Source organism: Abramis brama, assembly GCF_963993115.1.
Source record: "Abramis brama genome assembly, chromosome: 9".
Lineage (NCBI taxonomy): Eukaryota > Metazoa > Chordata > Actinopteri > Cypriniformes > Leuciscidae > Abramis > Abramis brama.
The window spans coordinates 12,838,365-12,856,278 of record NC_139971.1 but is presented as its reverse complement, the minus strand read 5'-3'; the positions used below and the strand labels follow the sequence as shown (position 1 = coordinate 12,856,278).

The 17,914-nt window shown below is 39.6% G+C and overlaps 1 protein-coding gene across 1 annotated transcript in view; it reads right to left on the bottom strand.

Moving 5' to 3' along the window:
• The window catches only part of syt9a (synaptotagmin IXa), an 89,304-nt gene that overhangs the window by 47,854 nt on the left and 23,536 nt on the right, over positions 1-17,914 (bottom strand). The window contains exon 3 of the mRNA XM_084124752.1: positions 6,976-7,528. Within this exon, the coding sequence (XP_083980878.1) occupies positions 6,976-7,528 (553 nt within the window). The remainder of the gene's footprint in view (positions 1-6,975; positions 7,529-17,914) is intronic.

The following is a 17,914-nucleotide window of genomic DNA, read 5'->3' as shown; positions in this document are numbered from 1 at the left end:
AAATGTCAGAGCATGTCAAAACACCTCAGACCCCAGAGGGTTAAACATTGAATACATTATAAAATCTTGCATATTACTTACAAAGCATTAAATAGTCTAGCACCCCAATACTTGAGCGAGCTCTTAACATATTATAGTCCTTCACGTCTATTGCAATCTCAAAATTCTGGACAGTTGAAAATACCTAGAATATCAAAATCAATCGCAGGCAGTATATCATTTTCCTATTTAGCACCTAAACGTTAGAACAGTCTTCCTAGCATTGTTCGGGAAGTAGACACACTGTCAGTTTAAATCTAGACTAACACATCTCTTTAACCTGGCATACACATAACACATTATCGATTTCTATAATATAATCATGTAAAATTATTGTTAGGCTGTGTAAATTAGGTCAGCCGGAATCAGGAATACTTCCTATTACACCTGATCTACTCCTCACATCATAAGGAGAATGGCATAAACGCTCTAGAGATAATTAGTCTCTCTGTTTATCCCAAGGGTTATCATAGTCAGCTGGACACAGGCCATATTCAGATCAGATAAAGGACCTGTGCCTAGACACAACCACAAAGCAGCCCTGAAGTGTTAGCAGAGACCGTGTCAACAAAACTATCCCCTGCTAAGGTGTCATCGACACCGACAAGTTTTTTTCCTCTGTACAGATGAAAATGTTATCAAAATGATTCCCGTTCACATGGAAACTCGTTTTCAAAAACATGCACTTTGGTCCTATTTCAAAGTTTGCATTCTCAGGCCACCAAAACACAGTTGACATGCAATGTATGAACGGCCAGAAGGCATTACAAGTTTTCTGTTTTTCAAACGGTGTCATGTAAGCGGCCCCAAGTTAATAACTAATGTTGTTTTCAACTGAAATGAATCAATCAAAGACTTAAGCTGGACAATAACTTTCTTATAGAGCTGTTGTACAGCCAAAACAATCTTTTTTGCATTAATTTCCTTTTATCACTGTAAAGCTGCTTTGAAACAATCTGTATTGTAGAACGCATTATATAAATGAAGATGACTTGACTTGATTTTTAATTAATAATTAATGTCGATAGTTTTAACATACTGTTAAAACTAATCATGGTATTGGTATCTTTGCAGTGGTGTGTGCTCACCAAAAGCTAATTTAATTATTTGCGCGAGTAGATTACATACAAAGTCAACGCAAAGACGCAAATAGATGCAAATTCGTGCCTGGCAACGCAAATTGGGTGATGCGATTGCCGTGAATGTGGGATATTCACCTCAATTGCGTCTTCCGCGCAAGTTGGAAAATTTTAACTCAAGCGGGAAATTCGCATGACGTGTTGTCATGCATGCCAATTAGCGAAGAGCTTATAGACATGTCTAGTTGTATCAGAAAATGGAGGAGAGCATTATTGTAGCTGTCTGCGGGCACCCCGGAATTTATGACAAAAATGTATTCATACAGAGACTGTACAAAAAAGGAGATAGCTTGGAGAAAAGTAAGCGATGAAGTTGGACTTTCCGGCATATTTGGGACTTCCACAACAGGTACAGAGCAGCAATAGTAGTTATCTCCAACATGGTTGATGACGGAAAAAAGGGCGGAAAGGAATGTTGTTGTTGATGTGCGCAATGTTTTAATTTGCATGAGTGACGTGAAAAACAAGAATCCCACGAGTAATCTAGAGCAAGTAGCGCAATGTGAATATTCGCTTCGCTTTTGTTGTGCACACACCATTAGACTGCCGACTCTATAAAACAGTGGCAAGAAGTGGGCTCCATCTCATGAATTCATTCACAGCACTTTTCATCATATCAGAACAACACTAACGTCAGCAGCATTAAAAAGTAACAGCCGTGTTATCACTTGTTCTGTAAATAACTCAGCAGAGAATGTGAGATGAGCTTTTTTAACACCTATTCATCTGAACTTCACAATGACGGCTTATAAAAAGGAGGAAAACGGAGGATTTAACTGAGAACTCACTGCCACATTGATGAGTTTCATCTTCACCTGGCTATTCATTCATTCATTAACTATTTCAGTCGTATCTGACTCTTGGTGATTCTATGGACTGTCCATGAATTTTATTGATGATGTTTTTTCCGGGATAGGTCACCAGGTCTTTCCATAACCTTCCCCATTACATGGCTTGGGACTCACATACACACACACTCACACCTACAGATAATTTAGCGGTTTCACGGTAATTCAAAACTGGCTGATATCGAGAAGGACAGTTATTTTCAAAGCAAGTCACCCTGAGCAGTTATACAGAAAACATTTAAGCATAAAGTAAGTGCATACTTTGTGAACAGAATTTAGATCAGAATCTGCTCATATAGATATTAAGCTTAATTGCTACCAAGTGCCTCTGAGAAAACTGAGTAGGTTTCAAATTGATGGCAAATCCAGCAATTATATTTCCTCAAAAGCGCTTACTGTAACAGTCTGTTCACTCTTGATTTTGGAACTGGGGGTATCCAAGCAGTAGACCAGCATCTGTCAGATTCTATGATATTGTTTTTTCTATGATGGCATTTGCCTATCATGTGTTAACCTTTCCTGTTTCTGTTTTCTAACCGTGGTTGGGAGACACAGGGGAGATCCGTCTTCTCCAGGGCCGGAAGTTCTCCTCCCGGGGTTAACTCCCTAAACTTCACGCTGCTTGGTGTGATGGTAGCATATAAAAACAAAGAGGCCGTCTTGCCGAAGAGTTTAGGTGCTTTATTATGCTGGCTGCACTCAAATACGCTGCACACAGCTAACTACCTGCACCGGTCACCGTATCACTCTCACACACACTCTCATCCACTGCTTCGCGGGGATCAGACAGGGGGGAGGGGCGCGCCTCGGACACGCGCACTCACTCACTCTCATTCACACACACACACTGAGCTGTCCTAAACTAAACACATTGGAGACACATCCCACAACACATGTCTAAATACTCAGCATACAGGGTGCAAAAAAAGAAGGTGTTCGGGATAACTGAGATATTATAAGTTTGTACCTGACACTCCATTGTATGCCTGAGGCTCATGATGAAGATAACCAGGGGTCGTGCTGGTTCTGACAATAAAAGGTGATTTAGTGCTGTGATGAGTTTTGTACAGGATCTGAGAAGCTAGTGGTCCTGCCATTTAGAAAGGGTAAACAAATGCCCAAGGGCAACTGCTGATGATGATTTGTGAACATTCAAACAACTTTAAATATAAAACACCTTTCTTATATAAAATATTTATCTAAAAGCTGTCCATGCATTGACAGTGGGTGTCATTGTCATGCCATGTCTGTCCATATGCAACTTGTACACTTTAAGAATACCTATGAAAACTAATGGAAACACATTATACATGTCTTTATTTTTTTATTGTGATAAACTGTATTAACGACTGTTGTCCCTGTCAACTAATTTCCCATAGCATGTATCTTGTATCACTCTGTAATCCCTTCTTACATAATATAATAATTTCAGATCAAATCAATATTTCATGCTATTCTTCTCATTTATCTATTTGGTATCTATTCTTATTCTTCTTATTTATCTATTTGGTAAATGGTACAGTCAGACAGCCATTATTGCAAAATAAACCTTGAAGGTGATTTAATTTATAATCATAATTTGATTATAACACACTACAAGCTACAGTACACTTGAATGAGGCCATTTGGGACAAGCCTCTTATTTTCTCTATGAATTTTGTATTTGTGGATTGTTATGACAGATCATGGTAGATGTGTCTCATTAGCTTGAGTTGTGCCTTAAATGCGCTCTACTTATTCTTTTTGAATCAGAAGAAAGCACAGGACTTTGAACATAAAAACACATCATGTGTGCTGTTAATTTAAGACAGTCACCAGTGGTTTTATTTCAAAATGCCCCTCAGAGTCAGTTCATTGCTTATGCACTTGAAAAACTGCAATGTTTACTAGACTCCAGATCAGTGGCATGCACAGACATCTGCGGGGGCACAAAATGATCGAAAATGACACTTTTGCTTTCAAAATTAAAGGGGTAGAGGCTCAAATATCTCCAAAAAGCTAAAAATAATAATAATAATAATTGAGATTTATATTTTCTTAGCTATATCCCCCACTTGCTATGACCAGAAGACAGTTATGTTCTATTAAAATTTCACATAGCTGCCATTTCACATGATTTAGTTGTGGCTTTTCAAATGTGTGTGATCGTGTGAACTGACACAGATATATGATTTGTGCTGTGAGGGTAATGGTTTTATAGATTTGTGCTGAAATTTCTGAAGTGCAAAAAACAAATGATTTGCAATGAACAGAAGATTCTGATTAATTAATTTCTCATAATCATTGAAGTTTGAAACAATATGCCATGGCAGCTTCCAACATTATCAATAAAGACGGCCTTAAAAGAATATAGTTCAACCAAATGTAAATATTATAGAATTAAAGCAGTAGTTTACCCAATATATCCTAATATCCCAAACAATCTATATAATATCCAAAATCTGTCAATCAGAATCTGTCATGCTTCACTGACCACCCTCATGTCATTCCAAACCTTTATGACTTTCTTTATTCTGTAGAGCATAGAAGGTCTTCCATGCAACAAAAACATACAGTGGGTACAGAAAGACCCCCTTAAATTGTTCTCACTCTTTGTTATATTGCAGCCATTTGCTAAAATCATTTAAGTTATTTTTTTTTCTCATTATTGTACACACAGCACACCATATTGACAGAAAAACACAGAATTGTTGACATTTTTGCACATTTATTAAAAAAGAAAAACTGAAATATCACATGGTCCTACGTATTCAGACCCTTTGCTGTGACACTCATATATTTAACTCAGGTGCTGTCCATTTCTTCTGATCATCATTGAGATGGTTCTACACCTTCATTTGAGTCCAGCTGTGTTTGATTATACTGATTGGACTTGATTAGGAAAGCCACACACCTATCTATATAAGACCTTACAGCTCACAGTGCATGTCAGAGCAAATGATAATCATGAGGTCAAAGGAACTGCCTGAAGAGCTCAGAGACAGAATTGTGGCAAGGCACAGATCTGGCCAAGGTTACATAAAAATTTCTGCTGCACTTAAGGTTCCTAAGAGCACAGTGGCCTCCATAATCCTTAAATGGAAGACGTCGTTTGGGACGACCAGAACCCTTCCAAGAGCTGGCCGTCCGTCCAAACTGAGCTATCGGGGGAGAAGAGCCTTGGTGAGAGAGGTAAAGAAGAACCCGAAGATCACTGTGGCTGAGCTCCAGAGATGCAGTTGGGAGATGGGAGAAAGTTGTAGTAAGTCAACCATCACTGCAGCCATCCACCAGTCGGGGCTTTATGGCAGAGTGGCCCGACGGAAGCCTCTCCTCAGTGCAAGACACATGAAAGCACACCTGAAGGACTCCAAGATGGTGATAAATAAGATTCTCTGGTCTGATGAGACCAAGATAGAACTTTTTGGCCTTAATTAATTCTAAGCGGTATGTGTGGAGAAAACCAGACACTGCTCATCACCTGTCCAATACAGTCTCAACAGTGAAGCATGGTGGTGGCAGCATCATGCTGTGGGGGTGTTTTTCAGCTGCAGGGACAGGACGACTGGTTGCAGTCGAGGGAAAGATGAATGCGGCCAAGTACAGGGATATCCTGGACGAAAACCTTCTCCAGAGTGCTCTGGACCTCAGACTGGGCCGAATGTTCACCTTCCAACAAGACAATGACCCTAAGCACACAGCTAAAATAACGAAGGAGTGGCTTCACAACAACTCTGTGACTGTTCTTGAATGGCCCAGCCAGAGCCCTGACTTAAACCCAATTGAGCATCTCTGGAGAGACCTGAAAATGGCTGTCCACCAACATCCAACCTGACAGAACTGGAGAGGATCTGCAAGGAGGAATGGCAGAGGATACCCAAATCCAGGTGTGAAAAACTTGTTGCATCTTTCCCAAAAAGACTTATGGCTGTATTAGATCAAAAGGGTGCTTCTACTAAATACTGAGCAAAGGGTCTGAATACTTAGAACCATGTGATATTTCAGTTTTTCTTTTTTAATAAATGTGCAATAATGTCAACAATTCTGTGTTTTTCTGTCAATATGGGGTGCTGTGTGTACAATAATGAGGAAAAAAAATAACTTAAATGATTTTAGCAAATGGCTGCAATATAACAAAGAGTGAAAAATTTAAGGGGGTCTGAATACTTTCTGTACCTACTGTATTATGACTAGGAACTGTGAAGTTCACAAAAAAAAAAAAAAAAAAATTTACTTGTGCACTGGGGATGCATGCCTGGGACTTTTGTCAATATCCCGAAAAACTAATTTTGCCCAATAGCCAATTTCATATTTTTAAAAATTTCAGTTAGTATTGTGCAAAACATCTCGGGTTATGGCTGTAACCCTTGTTCCCTGAGAAGGGAACGAGACACTGCGTCGGAACGACACTTTGGGGAACGCCCTCAGCGTAGCCTGGGAAGCCAGCGTAGCCGCCCTCAGCATAGCCTCCCTGCCTGGGAGCGACTTGCTTCATCACAGAAGCTAACTCTGTTGTGTGCTGGCATCCATATGTAGCTTCCATGTATGCCGTCACACATTACGTCATGACGCAACACCAATCACGATTGGCTTAGTTTCATTTATACTTCAGAGGTGCTACGCTGAGGGGCATTCTCCAAAGTGTCATTCTGACGCAGTTCTGAGGTCTCATTACCAAAAGGTAACTTGTTAGAGCTAAATGAATGTTTTGATGAACAAACAGCATTTTTGAGAGTGCCACTGAGCCACAGTGTTTGTACTTTTAGAGGTAAATCAACCCATGCATAGCTAATTTAGAGTTGTTTTTGTTAATTCAGCATATTTATAAAAAGAAAGATAAAATAAATATCTATAGTCTCACTATAGTCTAACTGACTCTCAAGTGTTTTAGAGTCTCTCTTTTGTTGTGTCCAAGTGTATCATTATCTCTTAGAATATACCTTTCAACAGAAGAATAAAAATCTACGCACCGAAGACACATACTGGATGTCCCTGCTGAGTTTGGTCTCCCTGGGAAAGTCCACTAGATCCAGAAAGTTGTCAACCACCACCTGGCCAATAATATCGTGGCGTGAAAAACGATCAAAATCGTAGACACTGAAGTGCAGCTTCCTTGTGGGCAGGTCCGCATATGCCACAGGAAAAAGGAAGACCTCATCAAACACAGGGTTTAAAGTCTTACGATGCACCTTGGTCTGGTGCTTGGTTTTGCGGTCTGGGAGAAGGTAGATTTTTACATATGGGTCAGAAGTTCCAGAGAAGTCCTTGGCAGGGAGGTCTTGGGCTCTGTGGATCTTGACAATGAGCTGCTCCAGGTCACAGTCATATTTAAGAATAAAATGGAGGCGTCCACAGCTGCCCACATGACTGCTTCGGTTGTCCTCGCCATCTAGGGATCTTTGTTTGTAGAGTTCTGGTTTTAGCTGGCCCAGACTCATTCCAGTCAGAGAGTCCTGCCTCTGGAATTGGGTTACTGTGAAGTCAGGGTTAGACTGGTTCATCTGACGCCGAATTGAACTTTGCCTGTTGACAAATAGTAGGAGTTAAAAACAATTTACTGGATGTGAGGCTTACTTGGTTAGCCAAATAAATAAATGGGATGTCTCATACTAAAGAAATACTTTTTAGCCAGACCTCTGATACATCGTCATAAACAAATTCAATACCAATGGTCAGTATAACAAATAAATATGTCAAGTTAAATGCCAAGTTAGTGAGTCAATAATCTACTGACAGACTAGAAGCCAGAATCTATTTTACGATAAGTGTTACTTTATCACGGTAAAAGGATGAATGTCTCAGTTACATATGTAACCCTCATTCCCTGAAGGTGGGAACAGAGACGTTACGTCGGAAGACCGACAAACAGGAATATCGCTCGAGAGGCCAATCTACTTCGAGTGTAACTAAAACAAGCCAATGCACATTGGCATGCAATATTGCATCAGCTACACTGCATCGTGGCACGTGTATATAATAAGCAGCAGGTGCAGCACAGTCTTCAGGTTTTCGGTGAGGAGCCGAGCCGAGCCGAGCCGGTGACCTGGCTGCCCCAGCGAGGCACAGCAGATGTGGCGACGGGACGTAACGTCTCTGTAGGAACCTGACGACCAGGTTGTGCTTACCAAACAACTTCCCAAACAACTGGCAGTGGGTGGTTTCTGGAGAGACATACAGGTCTACCTGAGCGGCCCCTAAATGACGCCAAATCAGCTGGACCACCTGGGGATGGAGTCGCCATTCTCCCGGGAGGGCAGCCCGTGAAAGCTTGTCGGCCACAGGCAAGTCCGGAATGGAGGCTCTTGTTCCGAGAATGCTGGCTGCGAGCAGACTGGGGTTTTTCAGCCTGATAGCCTCAGTCTGCTTCTGTACAGCCAAGAACTGCTGGGCATAGTTCTCGACCGTGTTGCCGAAGAGGCCGGTCTGGGACACGGGGGAATTAAGGTGAGACACCGCAGGTGAAAACATTGTTTTTTCATGCAGTGGTCAATTTTGAGATTTTGGGCCAGTTTTGGGCTCACTTAACATGTAAGCTTTCATGTCAAAATAAAAATGATGCCTGATGTTACACATTAAGGTGGTTATTTCATTATATTTTGTCAACTTGCACCTTTAGATTTCTATCGGAAATCACCAAAAGTTAGCATTCTAACGCGAGCTCCCATGCCGTCTCCATTCACAAAAACATGTCATGCCTGTTATCATTGTAAAGCTCTCAGTCTCCTACACAGCGCTGTCTAATCCAAATATGGGCATTTCCTTTGTAGAAATAACCAACCACAAAAGTTTGCCGGGGAATCTACAGCCGAAAACCACATCTGATTGGTCGATGTGAATTTCCAACTACGCGGTTGGTTTTCTGAGCCAAAATGTAAGCACAGTCAAAAAGGTGAAAAGGCACCGACAGGAGATTGAAGAGGAGCCTACATATGGTGCAGGCATGGACATTTAGGCTGTAAACAGACAGGGAGCTGTTTATTAGATTCAATTATTTATAGATGGACATACAACAAACAGGGACAGTTTGTTTGCAGTTTTTGTGACTGTTGTTATGTGTGTTTGTTAAGGTAGTTCTCTTCAGCTTAAAGGAGAACTCTGGTCAATTTTAACATTGACAGGGTTCTTGCAGGTTTCAGTAAGTCAAATTTAAGACCTTTTTAAGACATTTTAAGACCATAAAGATTGAAATTTAAGACCTACACGACGCATTACCAAATAAATATTCAAATCAAAGAATTAATTTTATTTCAATGAATTCAGTAATTGAAAAAGCATTAATTTAATTTACAGATAAATCACATTAGTAACCTTCCACACCCAACAACACGTGTTAGAGAAAACAGAATCAAATTTTTTTTTTTATAGGAAATTGTACTTTGCATATTATACTGTAAAAAACACATAATTAGTTGATTTTAGTTTATCATAGTTGATCATGACTAGAGATGAAATGGCATGAACATTTAATTTCATGATTATAGTGACAAAAATGATCATGGTTATCACAGAATCCTGTTCAAAAAGTACAAATACTACACAATGAAATCAATTCACCATGTTTTATGTCGAAAACCAGCAAATAACAAATAAATTTCCATTAAAAATGAATATTTGTGTCTTGCATGTTATATACTAACATGTACAAGTTAAAATAAAGGTTTGACAAAAAAGGTTTTATAAAAAGATAAACCTCACATATTTCAAACTTTAAATATTTTTTTTATAAAAAGAATGAGTCCAAAAAGATAAATTACTGACATTTACAATGCACTTTAGCTTATCTTTTATTATTAATAGTAAAATTAGGTCCGATTTTCCCGTGGCGTCTGTCGTTGCTATGCAACCATGCCCTGCGTCTCCACAATGACAAAGAAGTTGTAGTAGCTAATGGATTTCCCACCACCGAAAAACGCTTGCTGTAGCTCTGCTACAAGATTTATTTACGGAGAAGAGAACACCACCCGTAGTGTTTGGGTGCACCCCCATCATTCCTGTTGACTGAGCTTTCAGACAGCGCCTGGAAAAAACGAGCGTGTCGCTTCAATTATGAGCACGCTTACCGCGCGCCTACATTTGAACGAACTTGAGCGCGCAAAAGACGCGATATGTGAACGGCCTCTTGGCGAGCGACCTCCATCAGGCCGCGAGCGACGTGTTGGAGACCCTGCACTAGAGCTCCGCTTTGTAGGCTACGACTCGATACTTTTTTGCTACTTTGTAATAACTTTCTGCAGCCAGCGTTTCTGGAAATAAACGAGGGTAAACCCTTTTTAAGACCTGACTAAATGAAATTTAAGACTGCGGATGAAAATCTGGCCATTTTTAAGACTTTTTAAGGCCTTAAATTTGAAGTTCAGAATTTTAGACTTTTTAAGACTTTTTAAGACCCCGCGGGAACCCTGCATTGAGCTCATTTTTTTGTAAATCTGGAGTGCTGTCAGTACAGAGAACAACGACAAAAATCAGTGTTGCCTACACCGTGTTATCCTCTTTTTAAAATTTGCACCCTGTTGACTTAAATGGGGCAAGTTTTAAACCAGCTTTTAGCCTCTTAACATCCTTGATGTGTCATTACAAGTCATTACACTCTACTGTTGCTTAGTTAACTCGACAATCAACTACTGTGGACTTCGACCGAAAACAGGAAGTAAATACAGGTATGTGCGCTGGCTGAATTAACATCACTTTTATTCATATCTTTCACATCTACTGCAGTCAGATTCACCGTGTTCACTCTGAAGGAATCACTCACAATGGCTGGGCACTTGTAATGACACATCAAGGATGTTAAGAGGCTAAAAGCAGGTTTAAAACTTGCCCCATTTAAGTCAACAGGGTGCAAATTTTAAAAAGAGGATAACACAGTGTAGGCAACACCGATTTTTGACGTTGTTCTCTGTACTGACAGCACTCCAAATTTACAAAAAAATTAGCTCAATGTTAAAATTGACCGGAGTTCTCCTTTAAGGAAGCTGCTATTAATAATTTATTCATTTGTGATGCGATCTGGGAAAACCCATCACATGGTGAAATTTTATTTATTACAGCCCTTTCCAAATCTGTTTTTATTTATTTTATTTCGGTAACAAAAGTTATGGTTATCTGAAGCCGCTATGATTTTCAGGAACAGAATTTTGAGAAAAACAGGCTTAATTAACTGTCACGTCCTGCTAGCGGGATGATTGGCACTCTTTTTTATTGCCTTTTTTCATATCACATATGTTAGTAATCATCATAGATTAGGTATCATTCAAAAGCTTACGAACTCAAAATTCATTCTGTAAAAACCATTTTGAAATTGGACGATTGAGAGACGAGCAAGATCTTTTAAGCAAACAGCTACTTCAGACTCAGTTGTTCTCTTGTGCTCCGCATCTCACGATAATGTTGGATAAAAATTTTTTTTAAAAACTTGCGTGCCGTTGTAGTTTACACAGGACTGGTGGGAAATGTGCATTGATATACCTTAACCCTCTGGGGACGGATTGGGCGGTACCGCCCAAAATGGCATCCTTTTACAAATGTGTAATTATCTTAAAAACTATTAATGATAGAGAGATGCGATCTTTTTTGCCGTCTTCCTCAGATTCCGCTGAAAACAATGGTATATGGCAGGGAACGGCAACTGGCGGCCCGCGGGCCAAAACTGGCCCGCCAGCAATATTTTCTGGCCCGCCGGATTATTTTGGAAGTCCTAAATGCTGCACAAAACTCTTCCAATACTTGAGAAAAGCCGTAGTCGTGCGGCGATTTCACCGCCGTGTGCAACGCACATATAGGGAATCATGCGGCGCGGGATTACATTTTAAAGTATAACTGTGCGTTCACACCGGACGCGAATAGCACGTCAAATTCGCACCTGCCGCGTCTAGTTATACGCTTGACCACTTTGTGTCCATTCGCGCGTCAAAAGATGGTAGCGGTCACAACTCTGGTGTACTTTGGACGGAGCGGGCGGTCTGACTGACAATAGCCCATCCATACACCTTTGGACAGCGCATCCACACTTAATTCTGACCACCTGTAGGCTACACCTAGCTCTGAGGAGCAACAAGATTCTTTTTTTTGCAAGGATGTTTGAAATAGTTCGGCAGAAAATAGCCTACTTCATTTGTCAGTAGGGCAATATGATTTTCGTTTATGTTGCTTAGAAATTTGAGTGATAGGCTTTGTCCTATTTAATTTATGTTATTTATATTTCCAAATTTTTTTCTGTGGCATTTTTTTCTCTGCTGACAGTAGGCCTACAATGTTAAAATAGCCTAATATTTATATTGACAGACCTCCTTAAACCTTAGGTGTGCATGTGTGCCCCCCGAATAAATAATAATAATAATAATAATAATAATAATAATAAAAAAAGGAATAAAGTTCAAAAGTCGGACTGTAAGCGAATGAGGCATGATTCTCACCTTTATTAAAATGGCTGTAATCTGTTCTGTTACCACAATAGTAGCCTACTTGATCTGTTTAAAATGATTTCCTTGATATATGCCTAAGGTGTTAAATTCAAAATAAAAATTAAAATCTGTCTAATCCAGTAATTCATTTTTTCTATTTTTGATCTGAGCACAATCAGAACATCAGAAAACCCGTCGTTATTCGTTTTTTTCATTTTAGTTCAGGAAATAAATAATGGAAAAACAAGTCGTTTTTCATCTTTTTATTTTTGGTTTTAATTTAAAAAAAAAAAACGATTGAACGAATGATCCACGGACGGTGACGGACCCATCATATTCTGCGATTATAGGCCTATATAAGAGTATTTAATTTGTATCCATAGGCCTACTCTGTGTAGCTGGCCCGCCATCTACTGGCTAAAAAAAATATTGGCCCGCGGCCAAAGTTACTTGCCGACCCCTGGTATATGGTATACACACTTCCTTGTTGCGTAATACCACTGCGTATAAGGCCAATGAAATGGATGTTGTTAGGAATATTCCACACGCAAAGACCAATGGAAAAATTGCCGCTGGGAGGAATATTTTTCTTACCCAATCAGAAGAAGGTTACCATGACTTATTCTAGCTAATCAGAGGACTCTGTAGCCTTCAAGGGGTGGTACTATAGTAAGTGATATGATGCAAACAGCCGCGTCGAGTGGAGAAGGAGACAGAGAGCGAACGGAGCAGCGTATTGCACACAGAGATTTAAATATGAGAGAGAGACAGAACGATTATAATATTTATATATATTAGCAATATTTAATATTTATAGCATATTAGCAATTATAGCATTATTATTTTATTGTTTTAGCACTTGTATGATGGCAAGCAGTAAAAGATTTACCTCAGAACAAGCTCTGGAACAATTACTGGAAAGTGACGAGGAGAAATCCGAAGCTGACAGCTTTTTGAAAAAACGCTGTATATAAAGTTAATTATTGCATTGTTCTTTACACTTTTGATTGAACAATTACAAATATCTGTCTAGCAAAGGGTTTGAAAAATATATTTTTTGTTCAAAAACTGTTCACTATTGTTGTGTGAGGTGTGATTTTCAGTAATAAATGACTAAAATAAAATTTTTGTTTTTGAAATTCTCTAGTTTATTGTACATTTTTTACTCATACTTCCTTTATAAACACATTACATGCATTCTTATGTTAGCTTAGGGTCTTCTGAATCCATAGATACCAAACACATGGTGTTTCATCTCCATTACATATGGTTTATAAGCCCAAATGTAAAAATAGAGAAAACGGACCAAAAAGGGCTTAGTCCCCAGAGGGTTAATTCTAGGTGTTATGTGGTTTATTTTGATTGGTGAACTGTCTTTGTAGTGTTAAGAGAAGGAGAGCTGCTACTATAAATCGCTATTTTTCTGCACTAAACTAGTGAATTTTGCCAATATATACACTCACCTAAAGGATTATTAGGAACACCATACTAATACTGTGTTTGACCCCCTTTCGCCTTCAGAACTGCCTTAATTCTACGTGGCATTGATTCAACAAGGTGCTAAAAGCATTCTTTAGAAATGTTGGCCCATATTGATAGGATAGCATCTTGCAGTTGATGGAGATTTGTGGGATGCACATCCAGGGCCGAAGCTCCCGTTCCACCACATCCCAAAGATACTCTATTGGGTTGAGATCTGGTGACTGTGGGGGCCATTTTAGTACAGTGAAGTCATTGTCATGTTCAAGAAACCAATTTGAAATGATTCAAGCTTTGTGACATGGTGCATTATCCTGCTGGAAGTAGCCATCAGAGGATGGGTACATGCCATGGTGGTCATAAAAGGATGGACATGGTCAGAAACAATGCTCAGGTAGGCCGTGGCATTTAAACAATGCCCAATTGGCACTAAGGGGCCTAAAGTGTGCTAAGAAAACATCCCCCACACCATTACACCACCACCACCAGCCTGCACAGTGGTAACAAGGCATGATGGATCCATGTACTCATTCTGTTTACGCCAAATTCTGACTCTACCATCTGAATGTCTCAACAGAAATCGAGACTCATCAGACCAGGCAACATTTTTCCAGTCTTCAACTGTCCAATTTTGGTGAGCTCGTGCAAATTGTAGCCTCTTTTTCCTATTTGTAGTGGAGATGAGTGGTACCCGGTGGGGTCTTCTGCTGTTGTAGCCCATCCGCCTCAAGGTTGTGCGTGTTGTGGCTTCACAAATGCTTTGCTGCATACCTTGGTTGTAACGAGTGGTTATTTCAGTCAAAGTTGCTCTTCTATCAGCTTGAATCAGTCGGCCCTTTCTCCTCTGACCTCTAGCATCAACAAGGCATTTTCGCCCACAGGACTGCCGCATACTGGATGTTTTTCCCTTTTCACACCATTCTTTGTAAACCCTAGAAATGGTTGTGCGTGAAAATCCCAGTAACTGAGCAGATTGTGAAATACTCAGACCGGCCCGTCTGGCACCAACAACCATGCCACGCTCAAAATTGCTTAAATCACCTTTCTTTCCCATTCTGACATTCAGTTTGGAGTTCAGGAGATTGTCTTGACCAGGACCACACCCCTAAATGCATTGAAGCAACTGCCATGTGATTGGTTGATTAGATAATTGCATTAATGAGAAATTGAACAGGTGTTCCTAATAATCCTTTAGGTGAGTGTATTCAGAGATGATAGACAAGATGTTATATAATAATAATTTAATGAAAACCCAATTTTGACAGACAAAAAAAAAAAAATGACATTCAACCTATTTTTAGACCTTACTGAAAACGTACCAGCGCGACATCTGACGGGTTTTCCCAGATCACATCACATTTATCAATTTCCATGTGTTTTAAATATTATACTGAATATATATATTTTGTTTGTAGAGTGGGAGTTTCATTAGAAATGTATGAAATTATACAATATAAAACTTTTAAAGGCCGTTTTCTCAAAATTAGTTTTTTTTCTCACACTCAGAGTCAGATATATACACTTCAGTAGCACCTACAAGCACCAACTTCTCCAGACGTATACTTAAAGGAACACTCCGACTTTTTGGGACTTTAGCTTATTCACAGTATCCCCCAGAGTTAGATAAGTCCATACATACCTTTTTCATTTCTGTGCGTTCTGTAAGTGTTATTTGACGCACCCACCGCTAGCCTAGCTTAGCACAAAGACTGGATGTAAATGGATAATGGTAGCATACTAATCCCAATAAGTGACAAAATAATGCAAACATTTTCCTATTTACATGTTGTGATCTGTATAGTCACAGCGTGTACAAATAACAAGACTATATGAGACAGAGATCATTTTTAATCGTATAAATACTGGGAACTATATTCTCACTAGGCGTAGGAGCACAGCTAACGTTACTTGGGCGGAGTGATTAGCGCAGCACACGAGACGCCCTGTTGATGGTTCCGTAAACAAAACAAACGTGACTAACTAGCTAGACATGACTCGTGATCATGGCTGACTTTGAGGAATTGTCAGAGGAATTTTACTGGGTATCAAACCAAGATCCAGAACCATATAGTTTTGAGCCAGAATACACAGTCGAGGAGTTACAAACTTTGGAAGCTGTAAGACAAGATGCCGAACAGATTGATGTCGAAGGGAGAATCAGAACGAACACGGACTGTAAATGTGGAACATGCCAACCTATGCCGACAGAAACCGAGTGCCTTTGTTGTAATGAATGGGACCGGGTATTGCCATCAATGTCAAGGCTTGATGACAATATAAATATTTGCGTCACTACCACGGAAGATTTCTCTGCCCTAATACACCCGGCAGTTGTCGTTTTTTTTCCCCATTGTGACAAGATCAACTGGAAGAAACGCCCCATGCCGAGTGAACCTAATGGTCAGCTGTCCACCAAGTAAGTGATTTTGTTATAATGATCATTCATAGTTCAATGAAATTGTAGTATAGCCATTGCATACAGTGTGTTCATGACAACACAATAATAACAATAAAGGGGATACACGGAGCCCCTATTCACGTAATAGTGTCACTACTAAGGTTACATTACATTAGCATGGCACTGTTACAGTATGGCTAATGTTAGTCATCTCAAAACATAACGGAACACTTACCGCAGCAACAGGTGATCCAATTTGTCCTGTCTTTATTATCGATGGGATGGCCGTATCCTTTAGCACACGTTTCATGGTCCCTGTGGCAACTTGCATTTTTTCAAAATAGTCGTCTGTAGTAAAATGTTCAGAGCAAACGAAATACTTCGTGATGCTGTTTACAGGTGTGTTTGGATCTAACGTTATACCCAGAACAAGTAGCCATCGATTCATCAGGTCAGCGTTTTTGGTTGGAATTCTATGAAACATCATAGTATTACCTGGTCTCCACTGTTTATTGTCACAGCTCTTTACAATACAGCGAACACCCGTGATTGTAAACTATAAATTTACTATCTAGTAATTGCTGACTCTATTACTCCAACTCTGAGCGAACTCTCTGCTCCTCACCACAGGGCGTCTCGTGTGCTGCGCTAATCACTCCGCCCAAGTAACGTTAGCTGTGCTCCTACGCCTAGTGAGAATATAGTTCCCAGTATTTATACGATTAAAAATGGTCTCTGTCTCATATAGCCTTGTTATTTGTACACGCTGTGACTATACAGATCACAACATGTAAATAGGAAAATGTTTGCATTATTTTGTCACTTATTGGGATTAGATGCTACCATTATCCATTTACATCCAGTCTTTGTGCTAAGCTAGGCTAGCGGTGGGTGCGTCAAATAACACTTACAGAACGCACAGAAATGAAAAAGGTATGTATGGACTTATCTAACTCTGGGGGATACTGTGAATAAGCTAAAGTCCCAAAAAGTCGGAGTGTTCCTTTAACTATATTATGAAGGCTTTTATAGAGGGATTTGTTGATATATCATTATATCCTGAGTTATAGGTCCTTTTACTCCAAAAAACATGGCGAAAATTTATTTTTTAAGGCTACTGTCAGTATTCTCTAATTTACTAAGCACAAGATAAGATATCCAGAATCCTCTCTGTAAAAGCCCTTTCATCTAATATGTCAACAAATAGAACCAAGAAATTTAAACCTGGTCCTTTCCAATTTCCAGATTTTGTTTTTGGAAATGTATGCAAATGAGCATATATTTAAGTATATATGGCCTCATTTGCATATTAAAACATTAATTTACACAAATCTTGTAATACATGTTTTTCTTATGTTTATGCCAGTAAACATAACGTCACTGTCGGGCGGAAACCTCGTATGTCCAAATTTTGTCAATTTGATATTTTTTCACATATCGATGCTATTGGTCAGTCCACACGTGGTTCTGTTATTTTTACAAATTATTAACCAATCTAAAGTGTTGAAAATAGCTTGAGAGCAAATCTCCATTGGACACTTCAACTGTCTGAGAATCCTCGTAACTCCACCTCTTGTTCACTCCGTGGCGGGAGCTTCCGTTTGTCTCCTCAGGATTGGAAGTCACAACGAT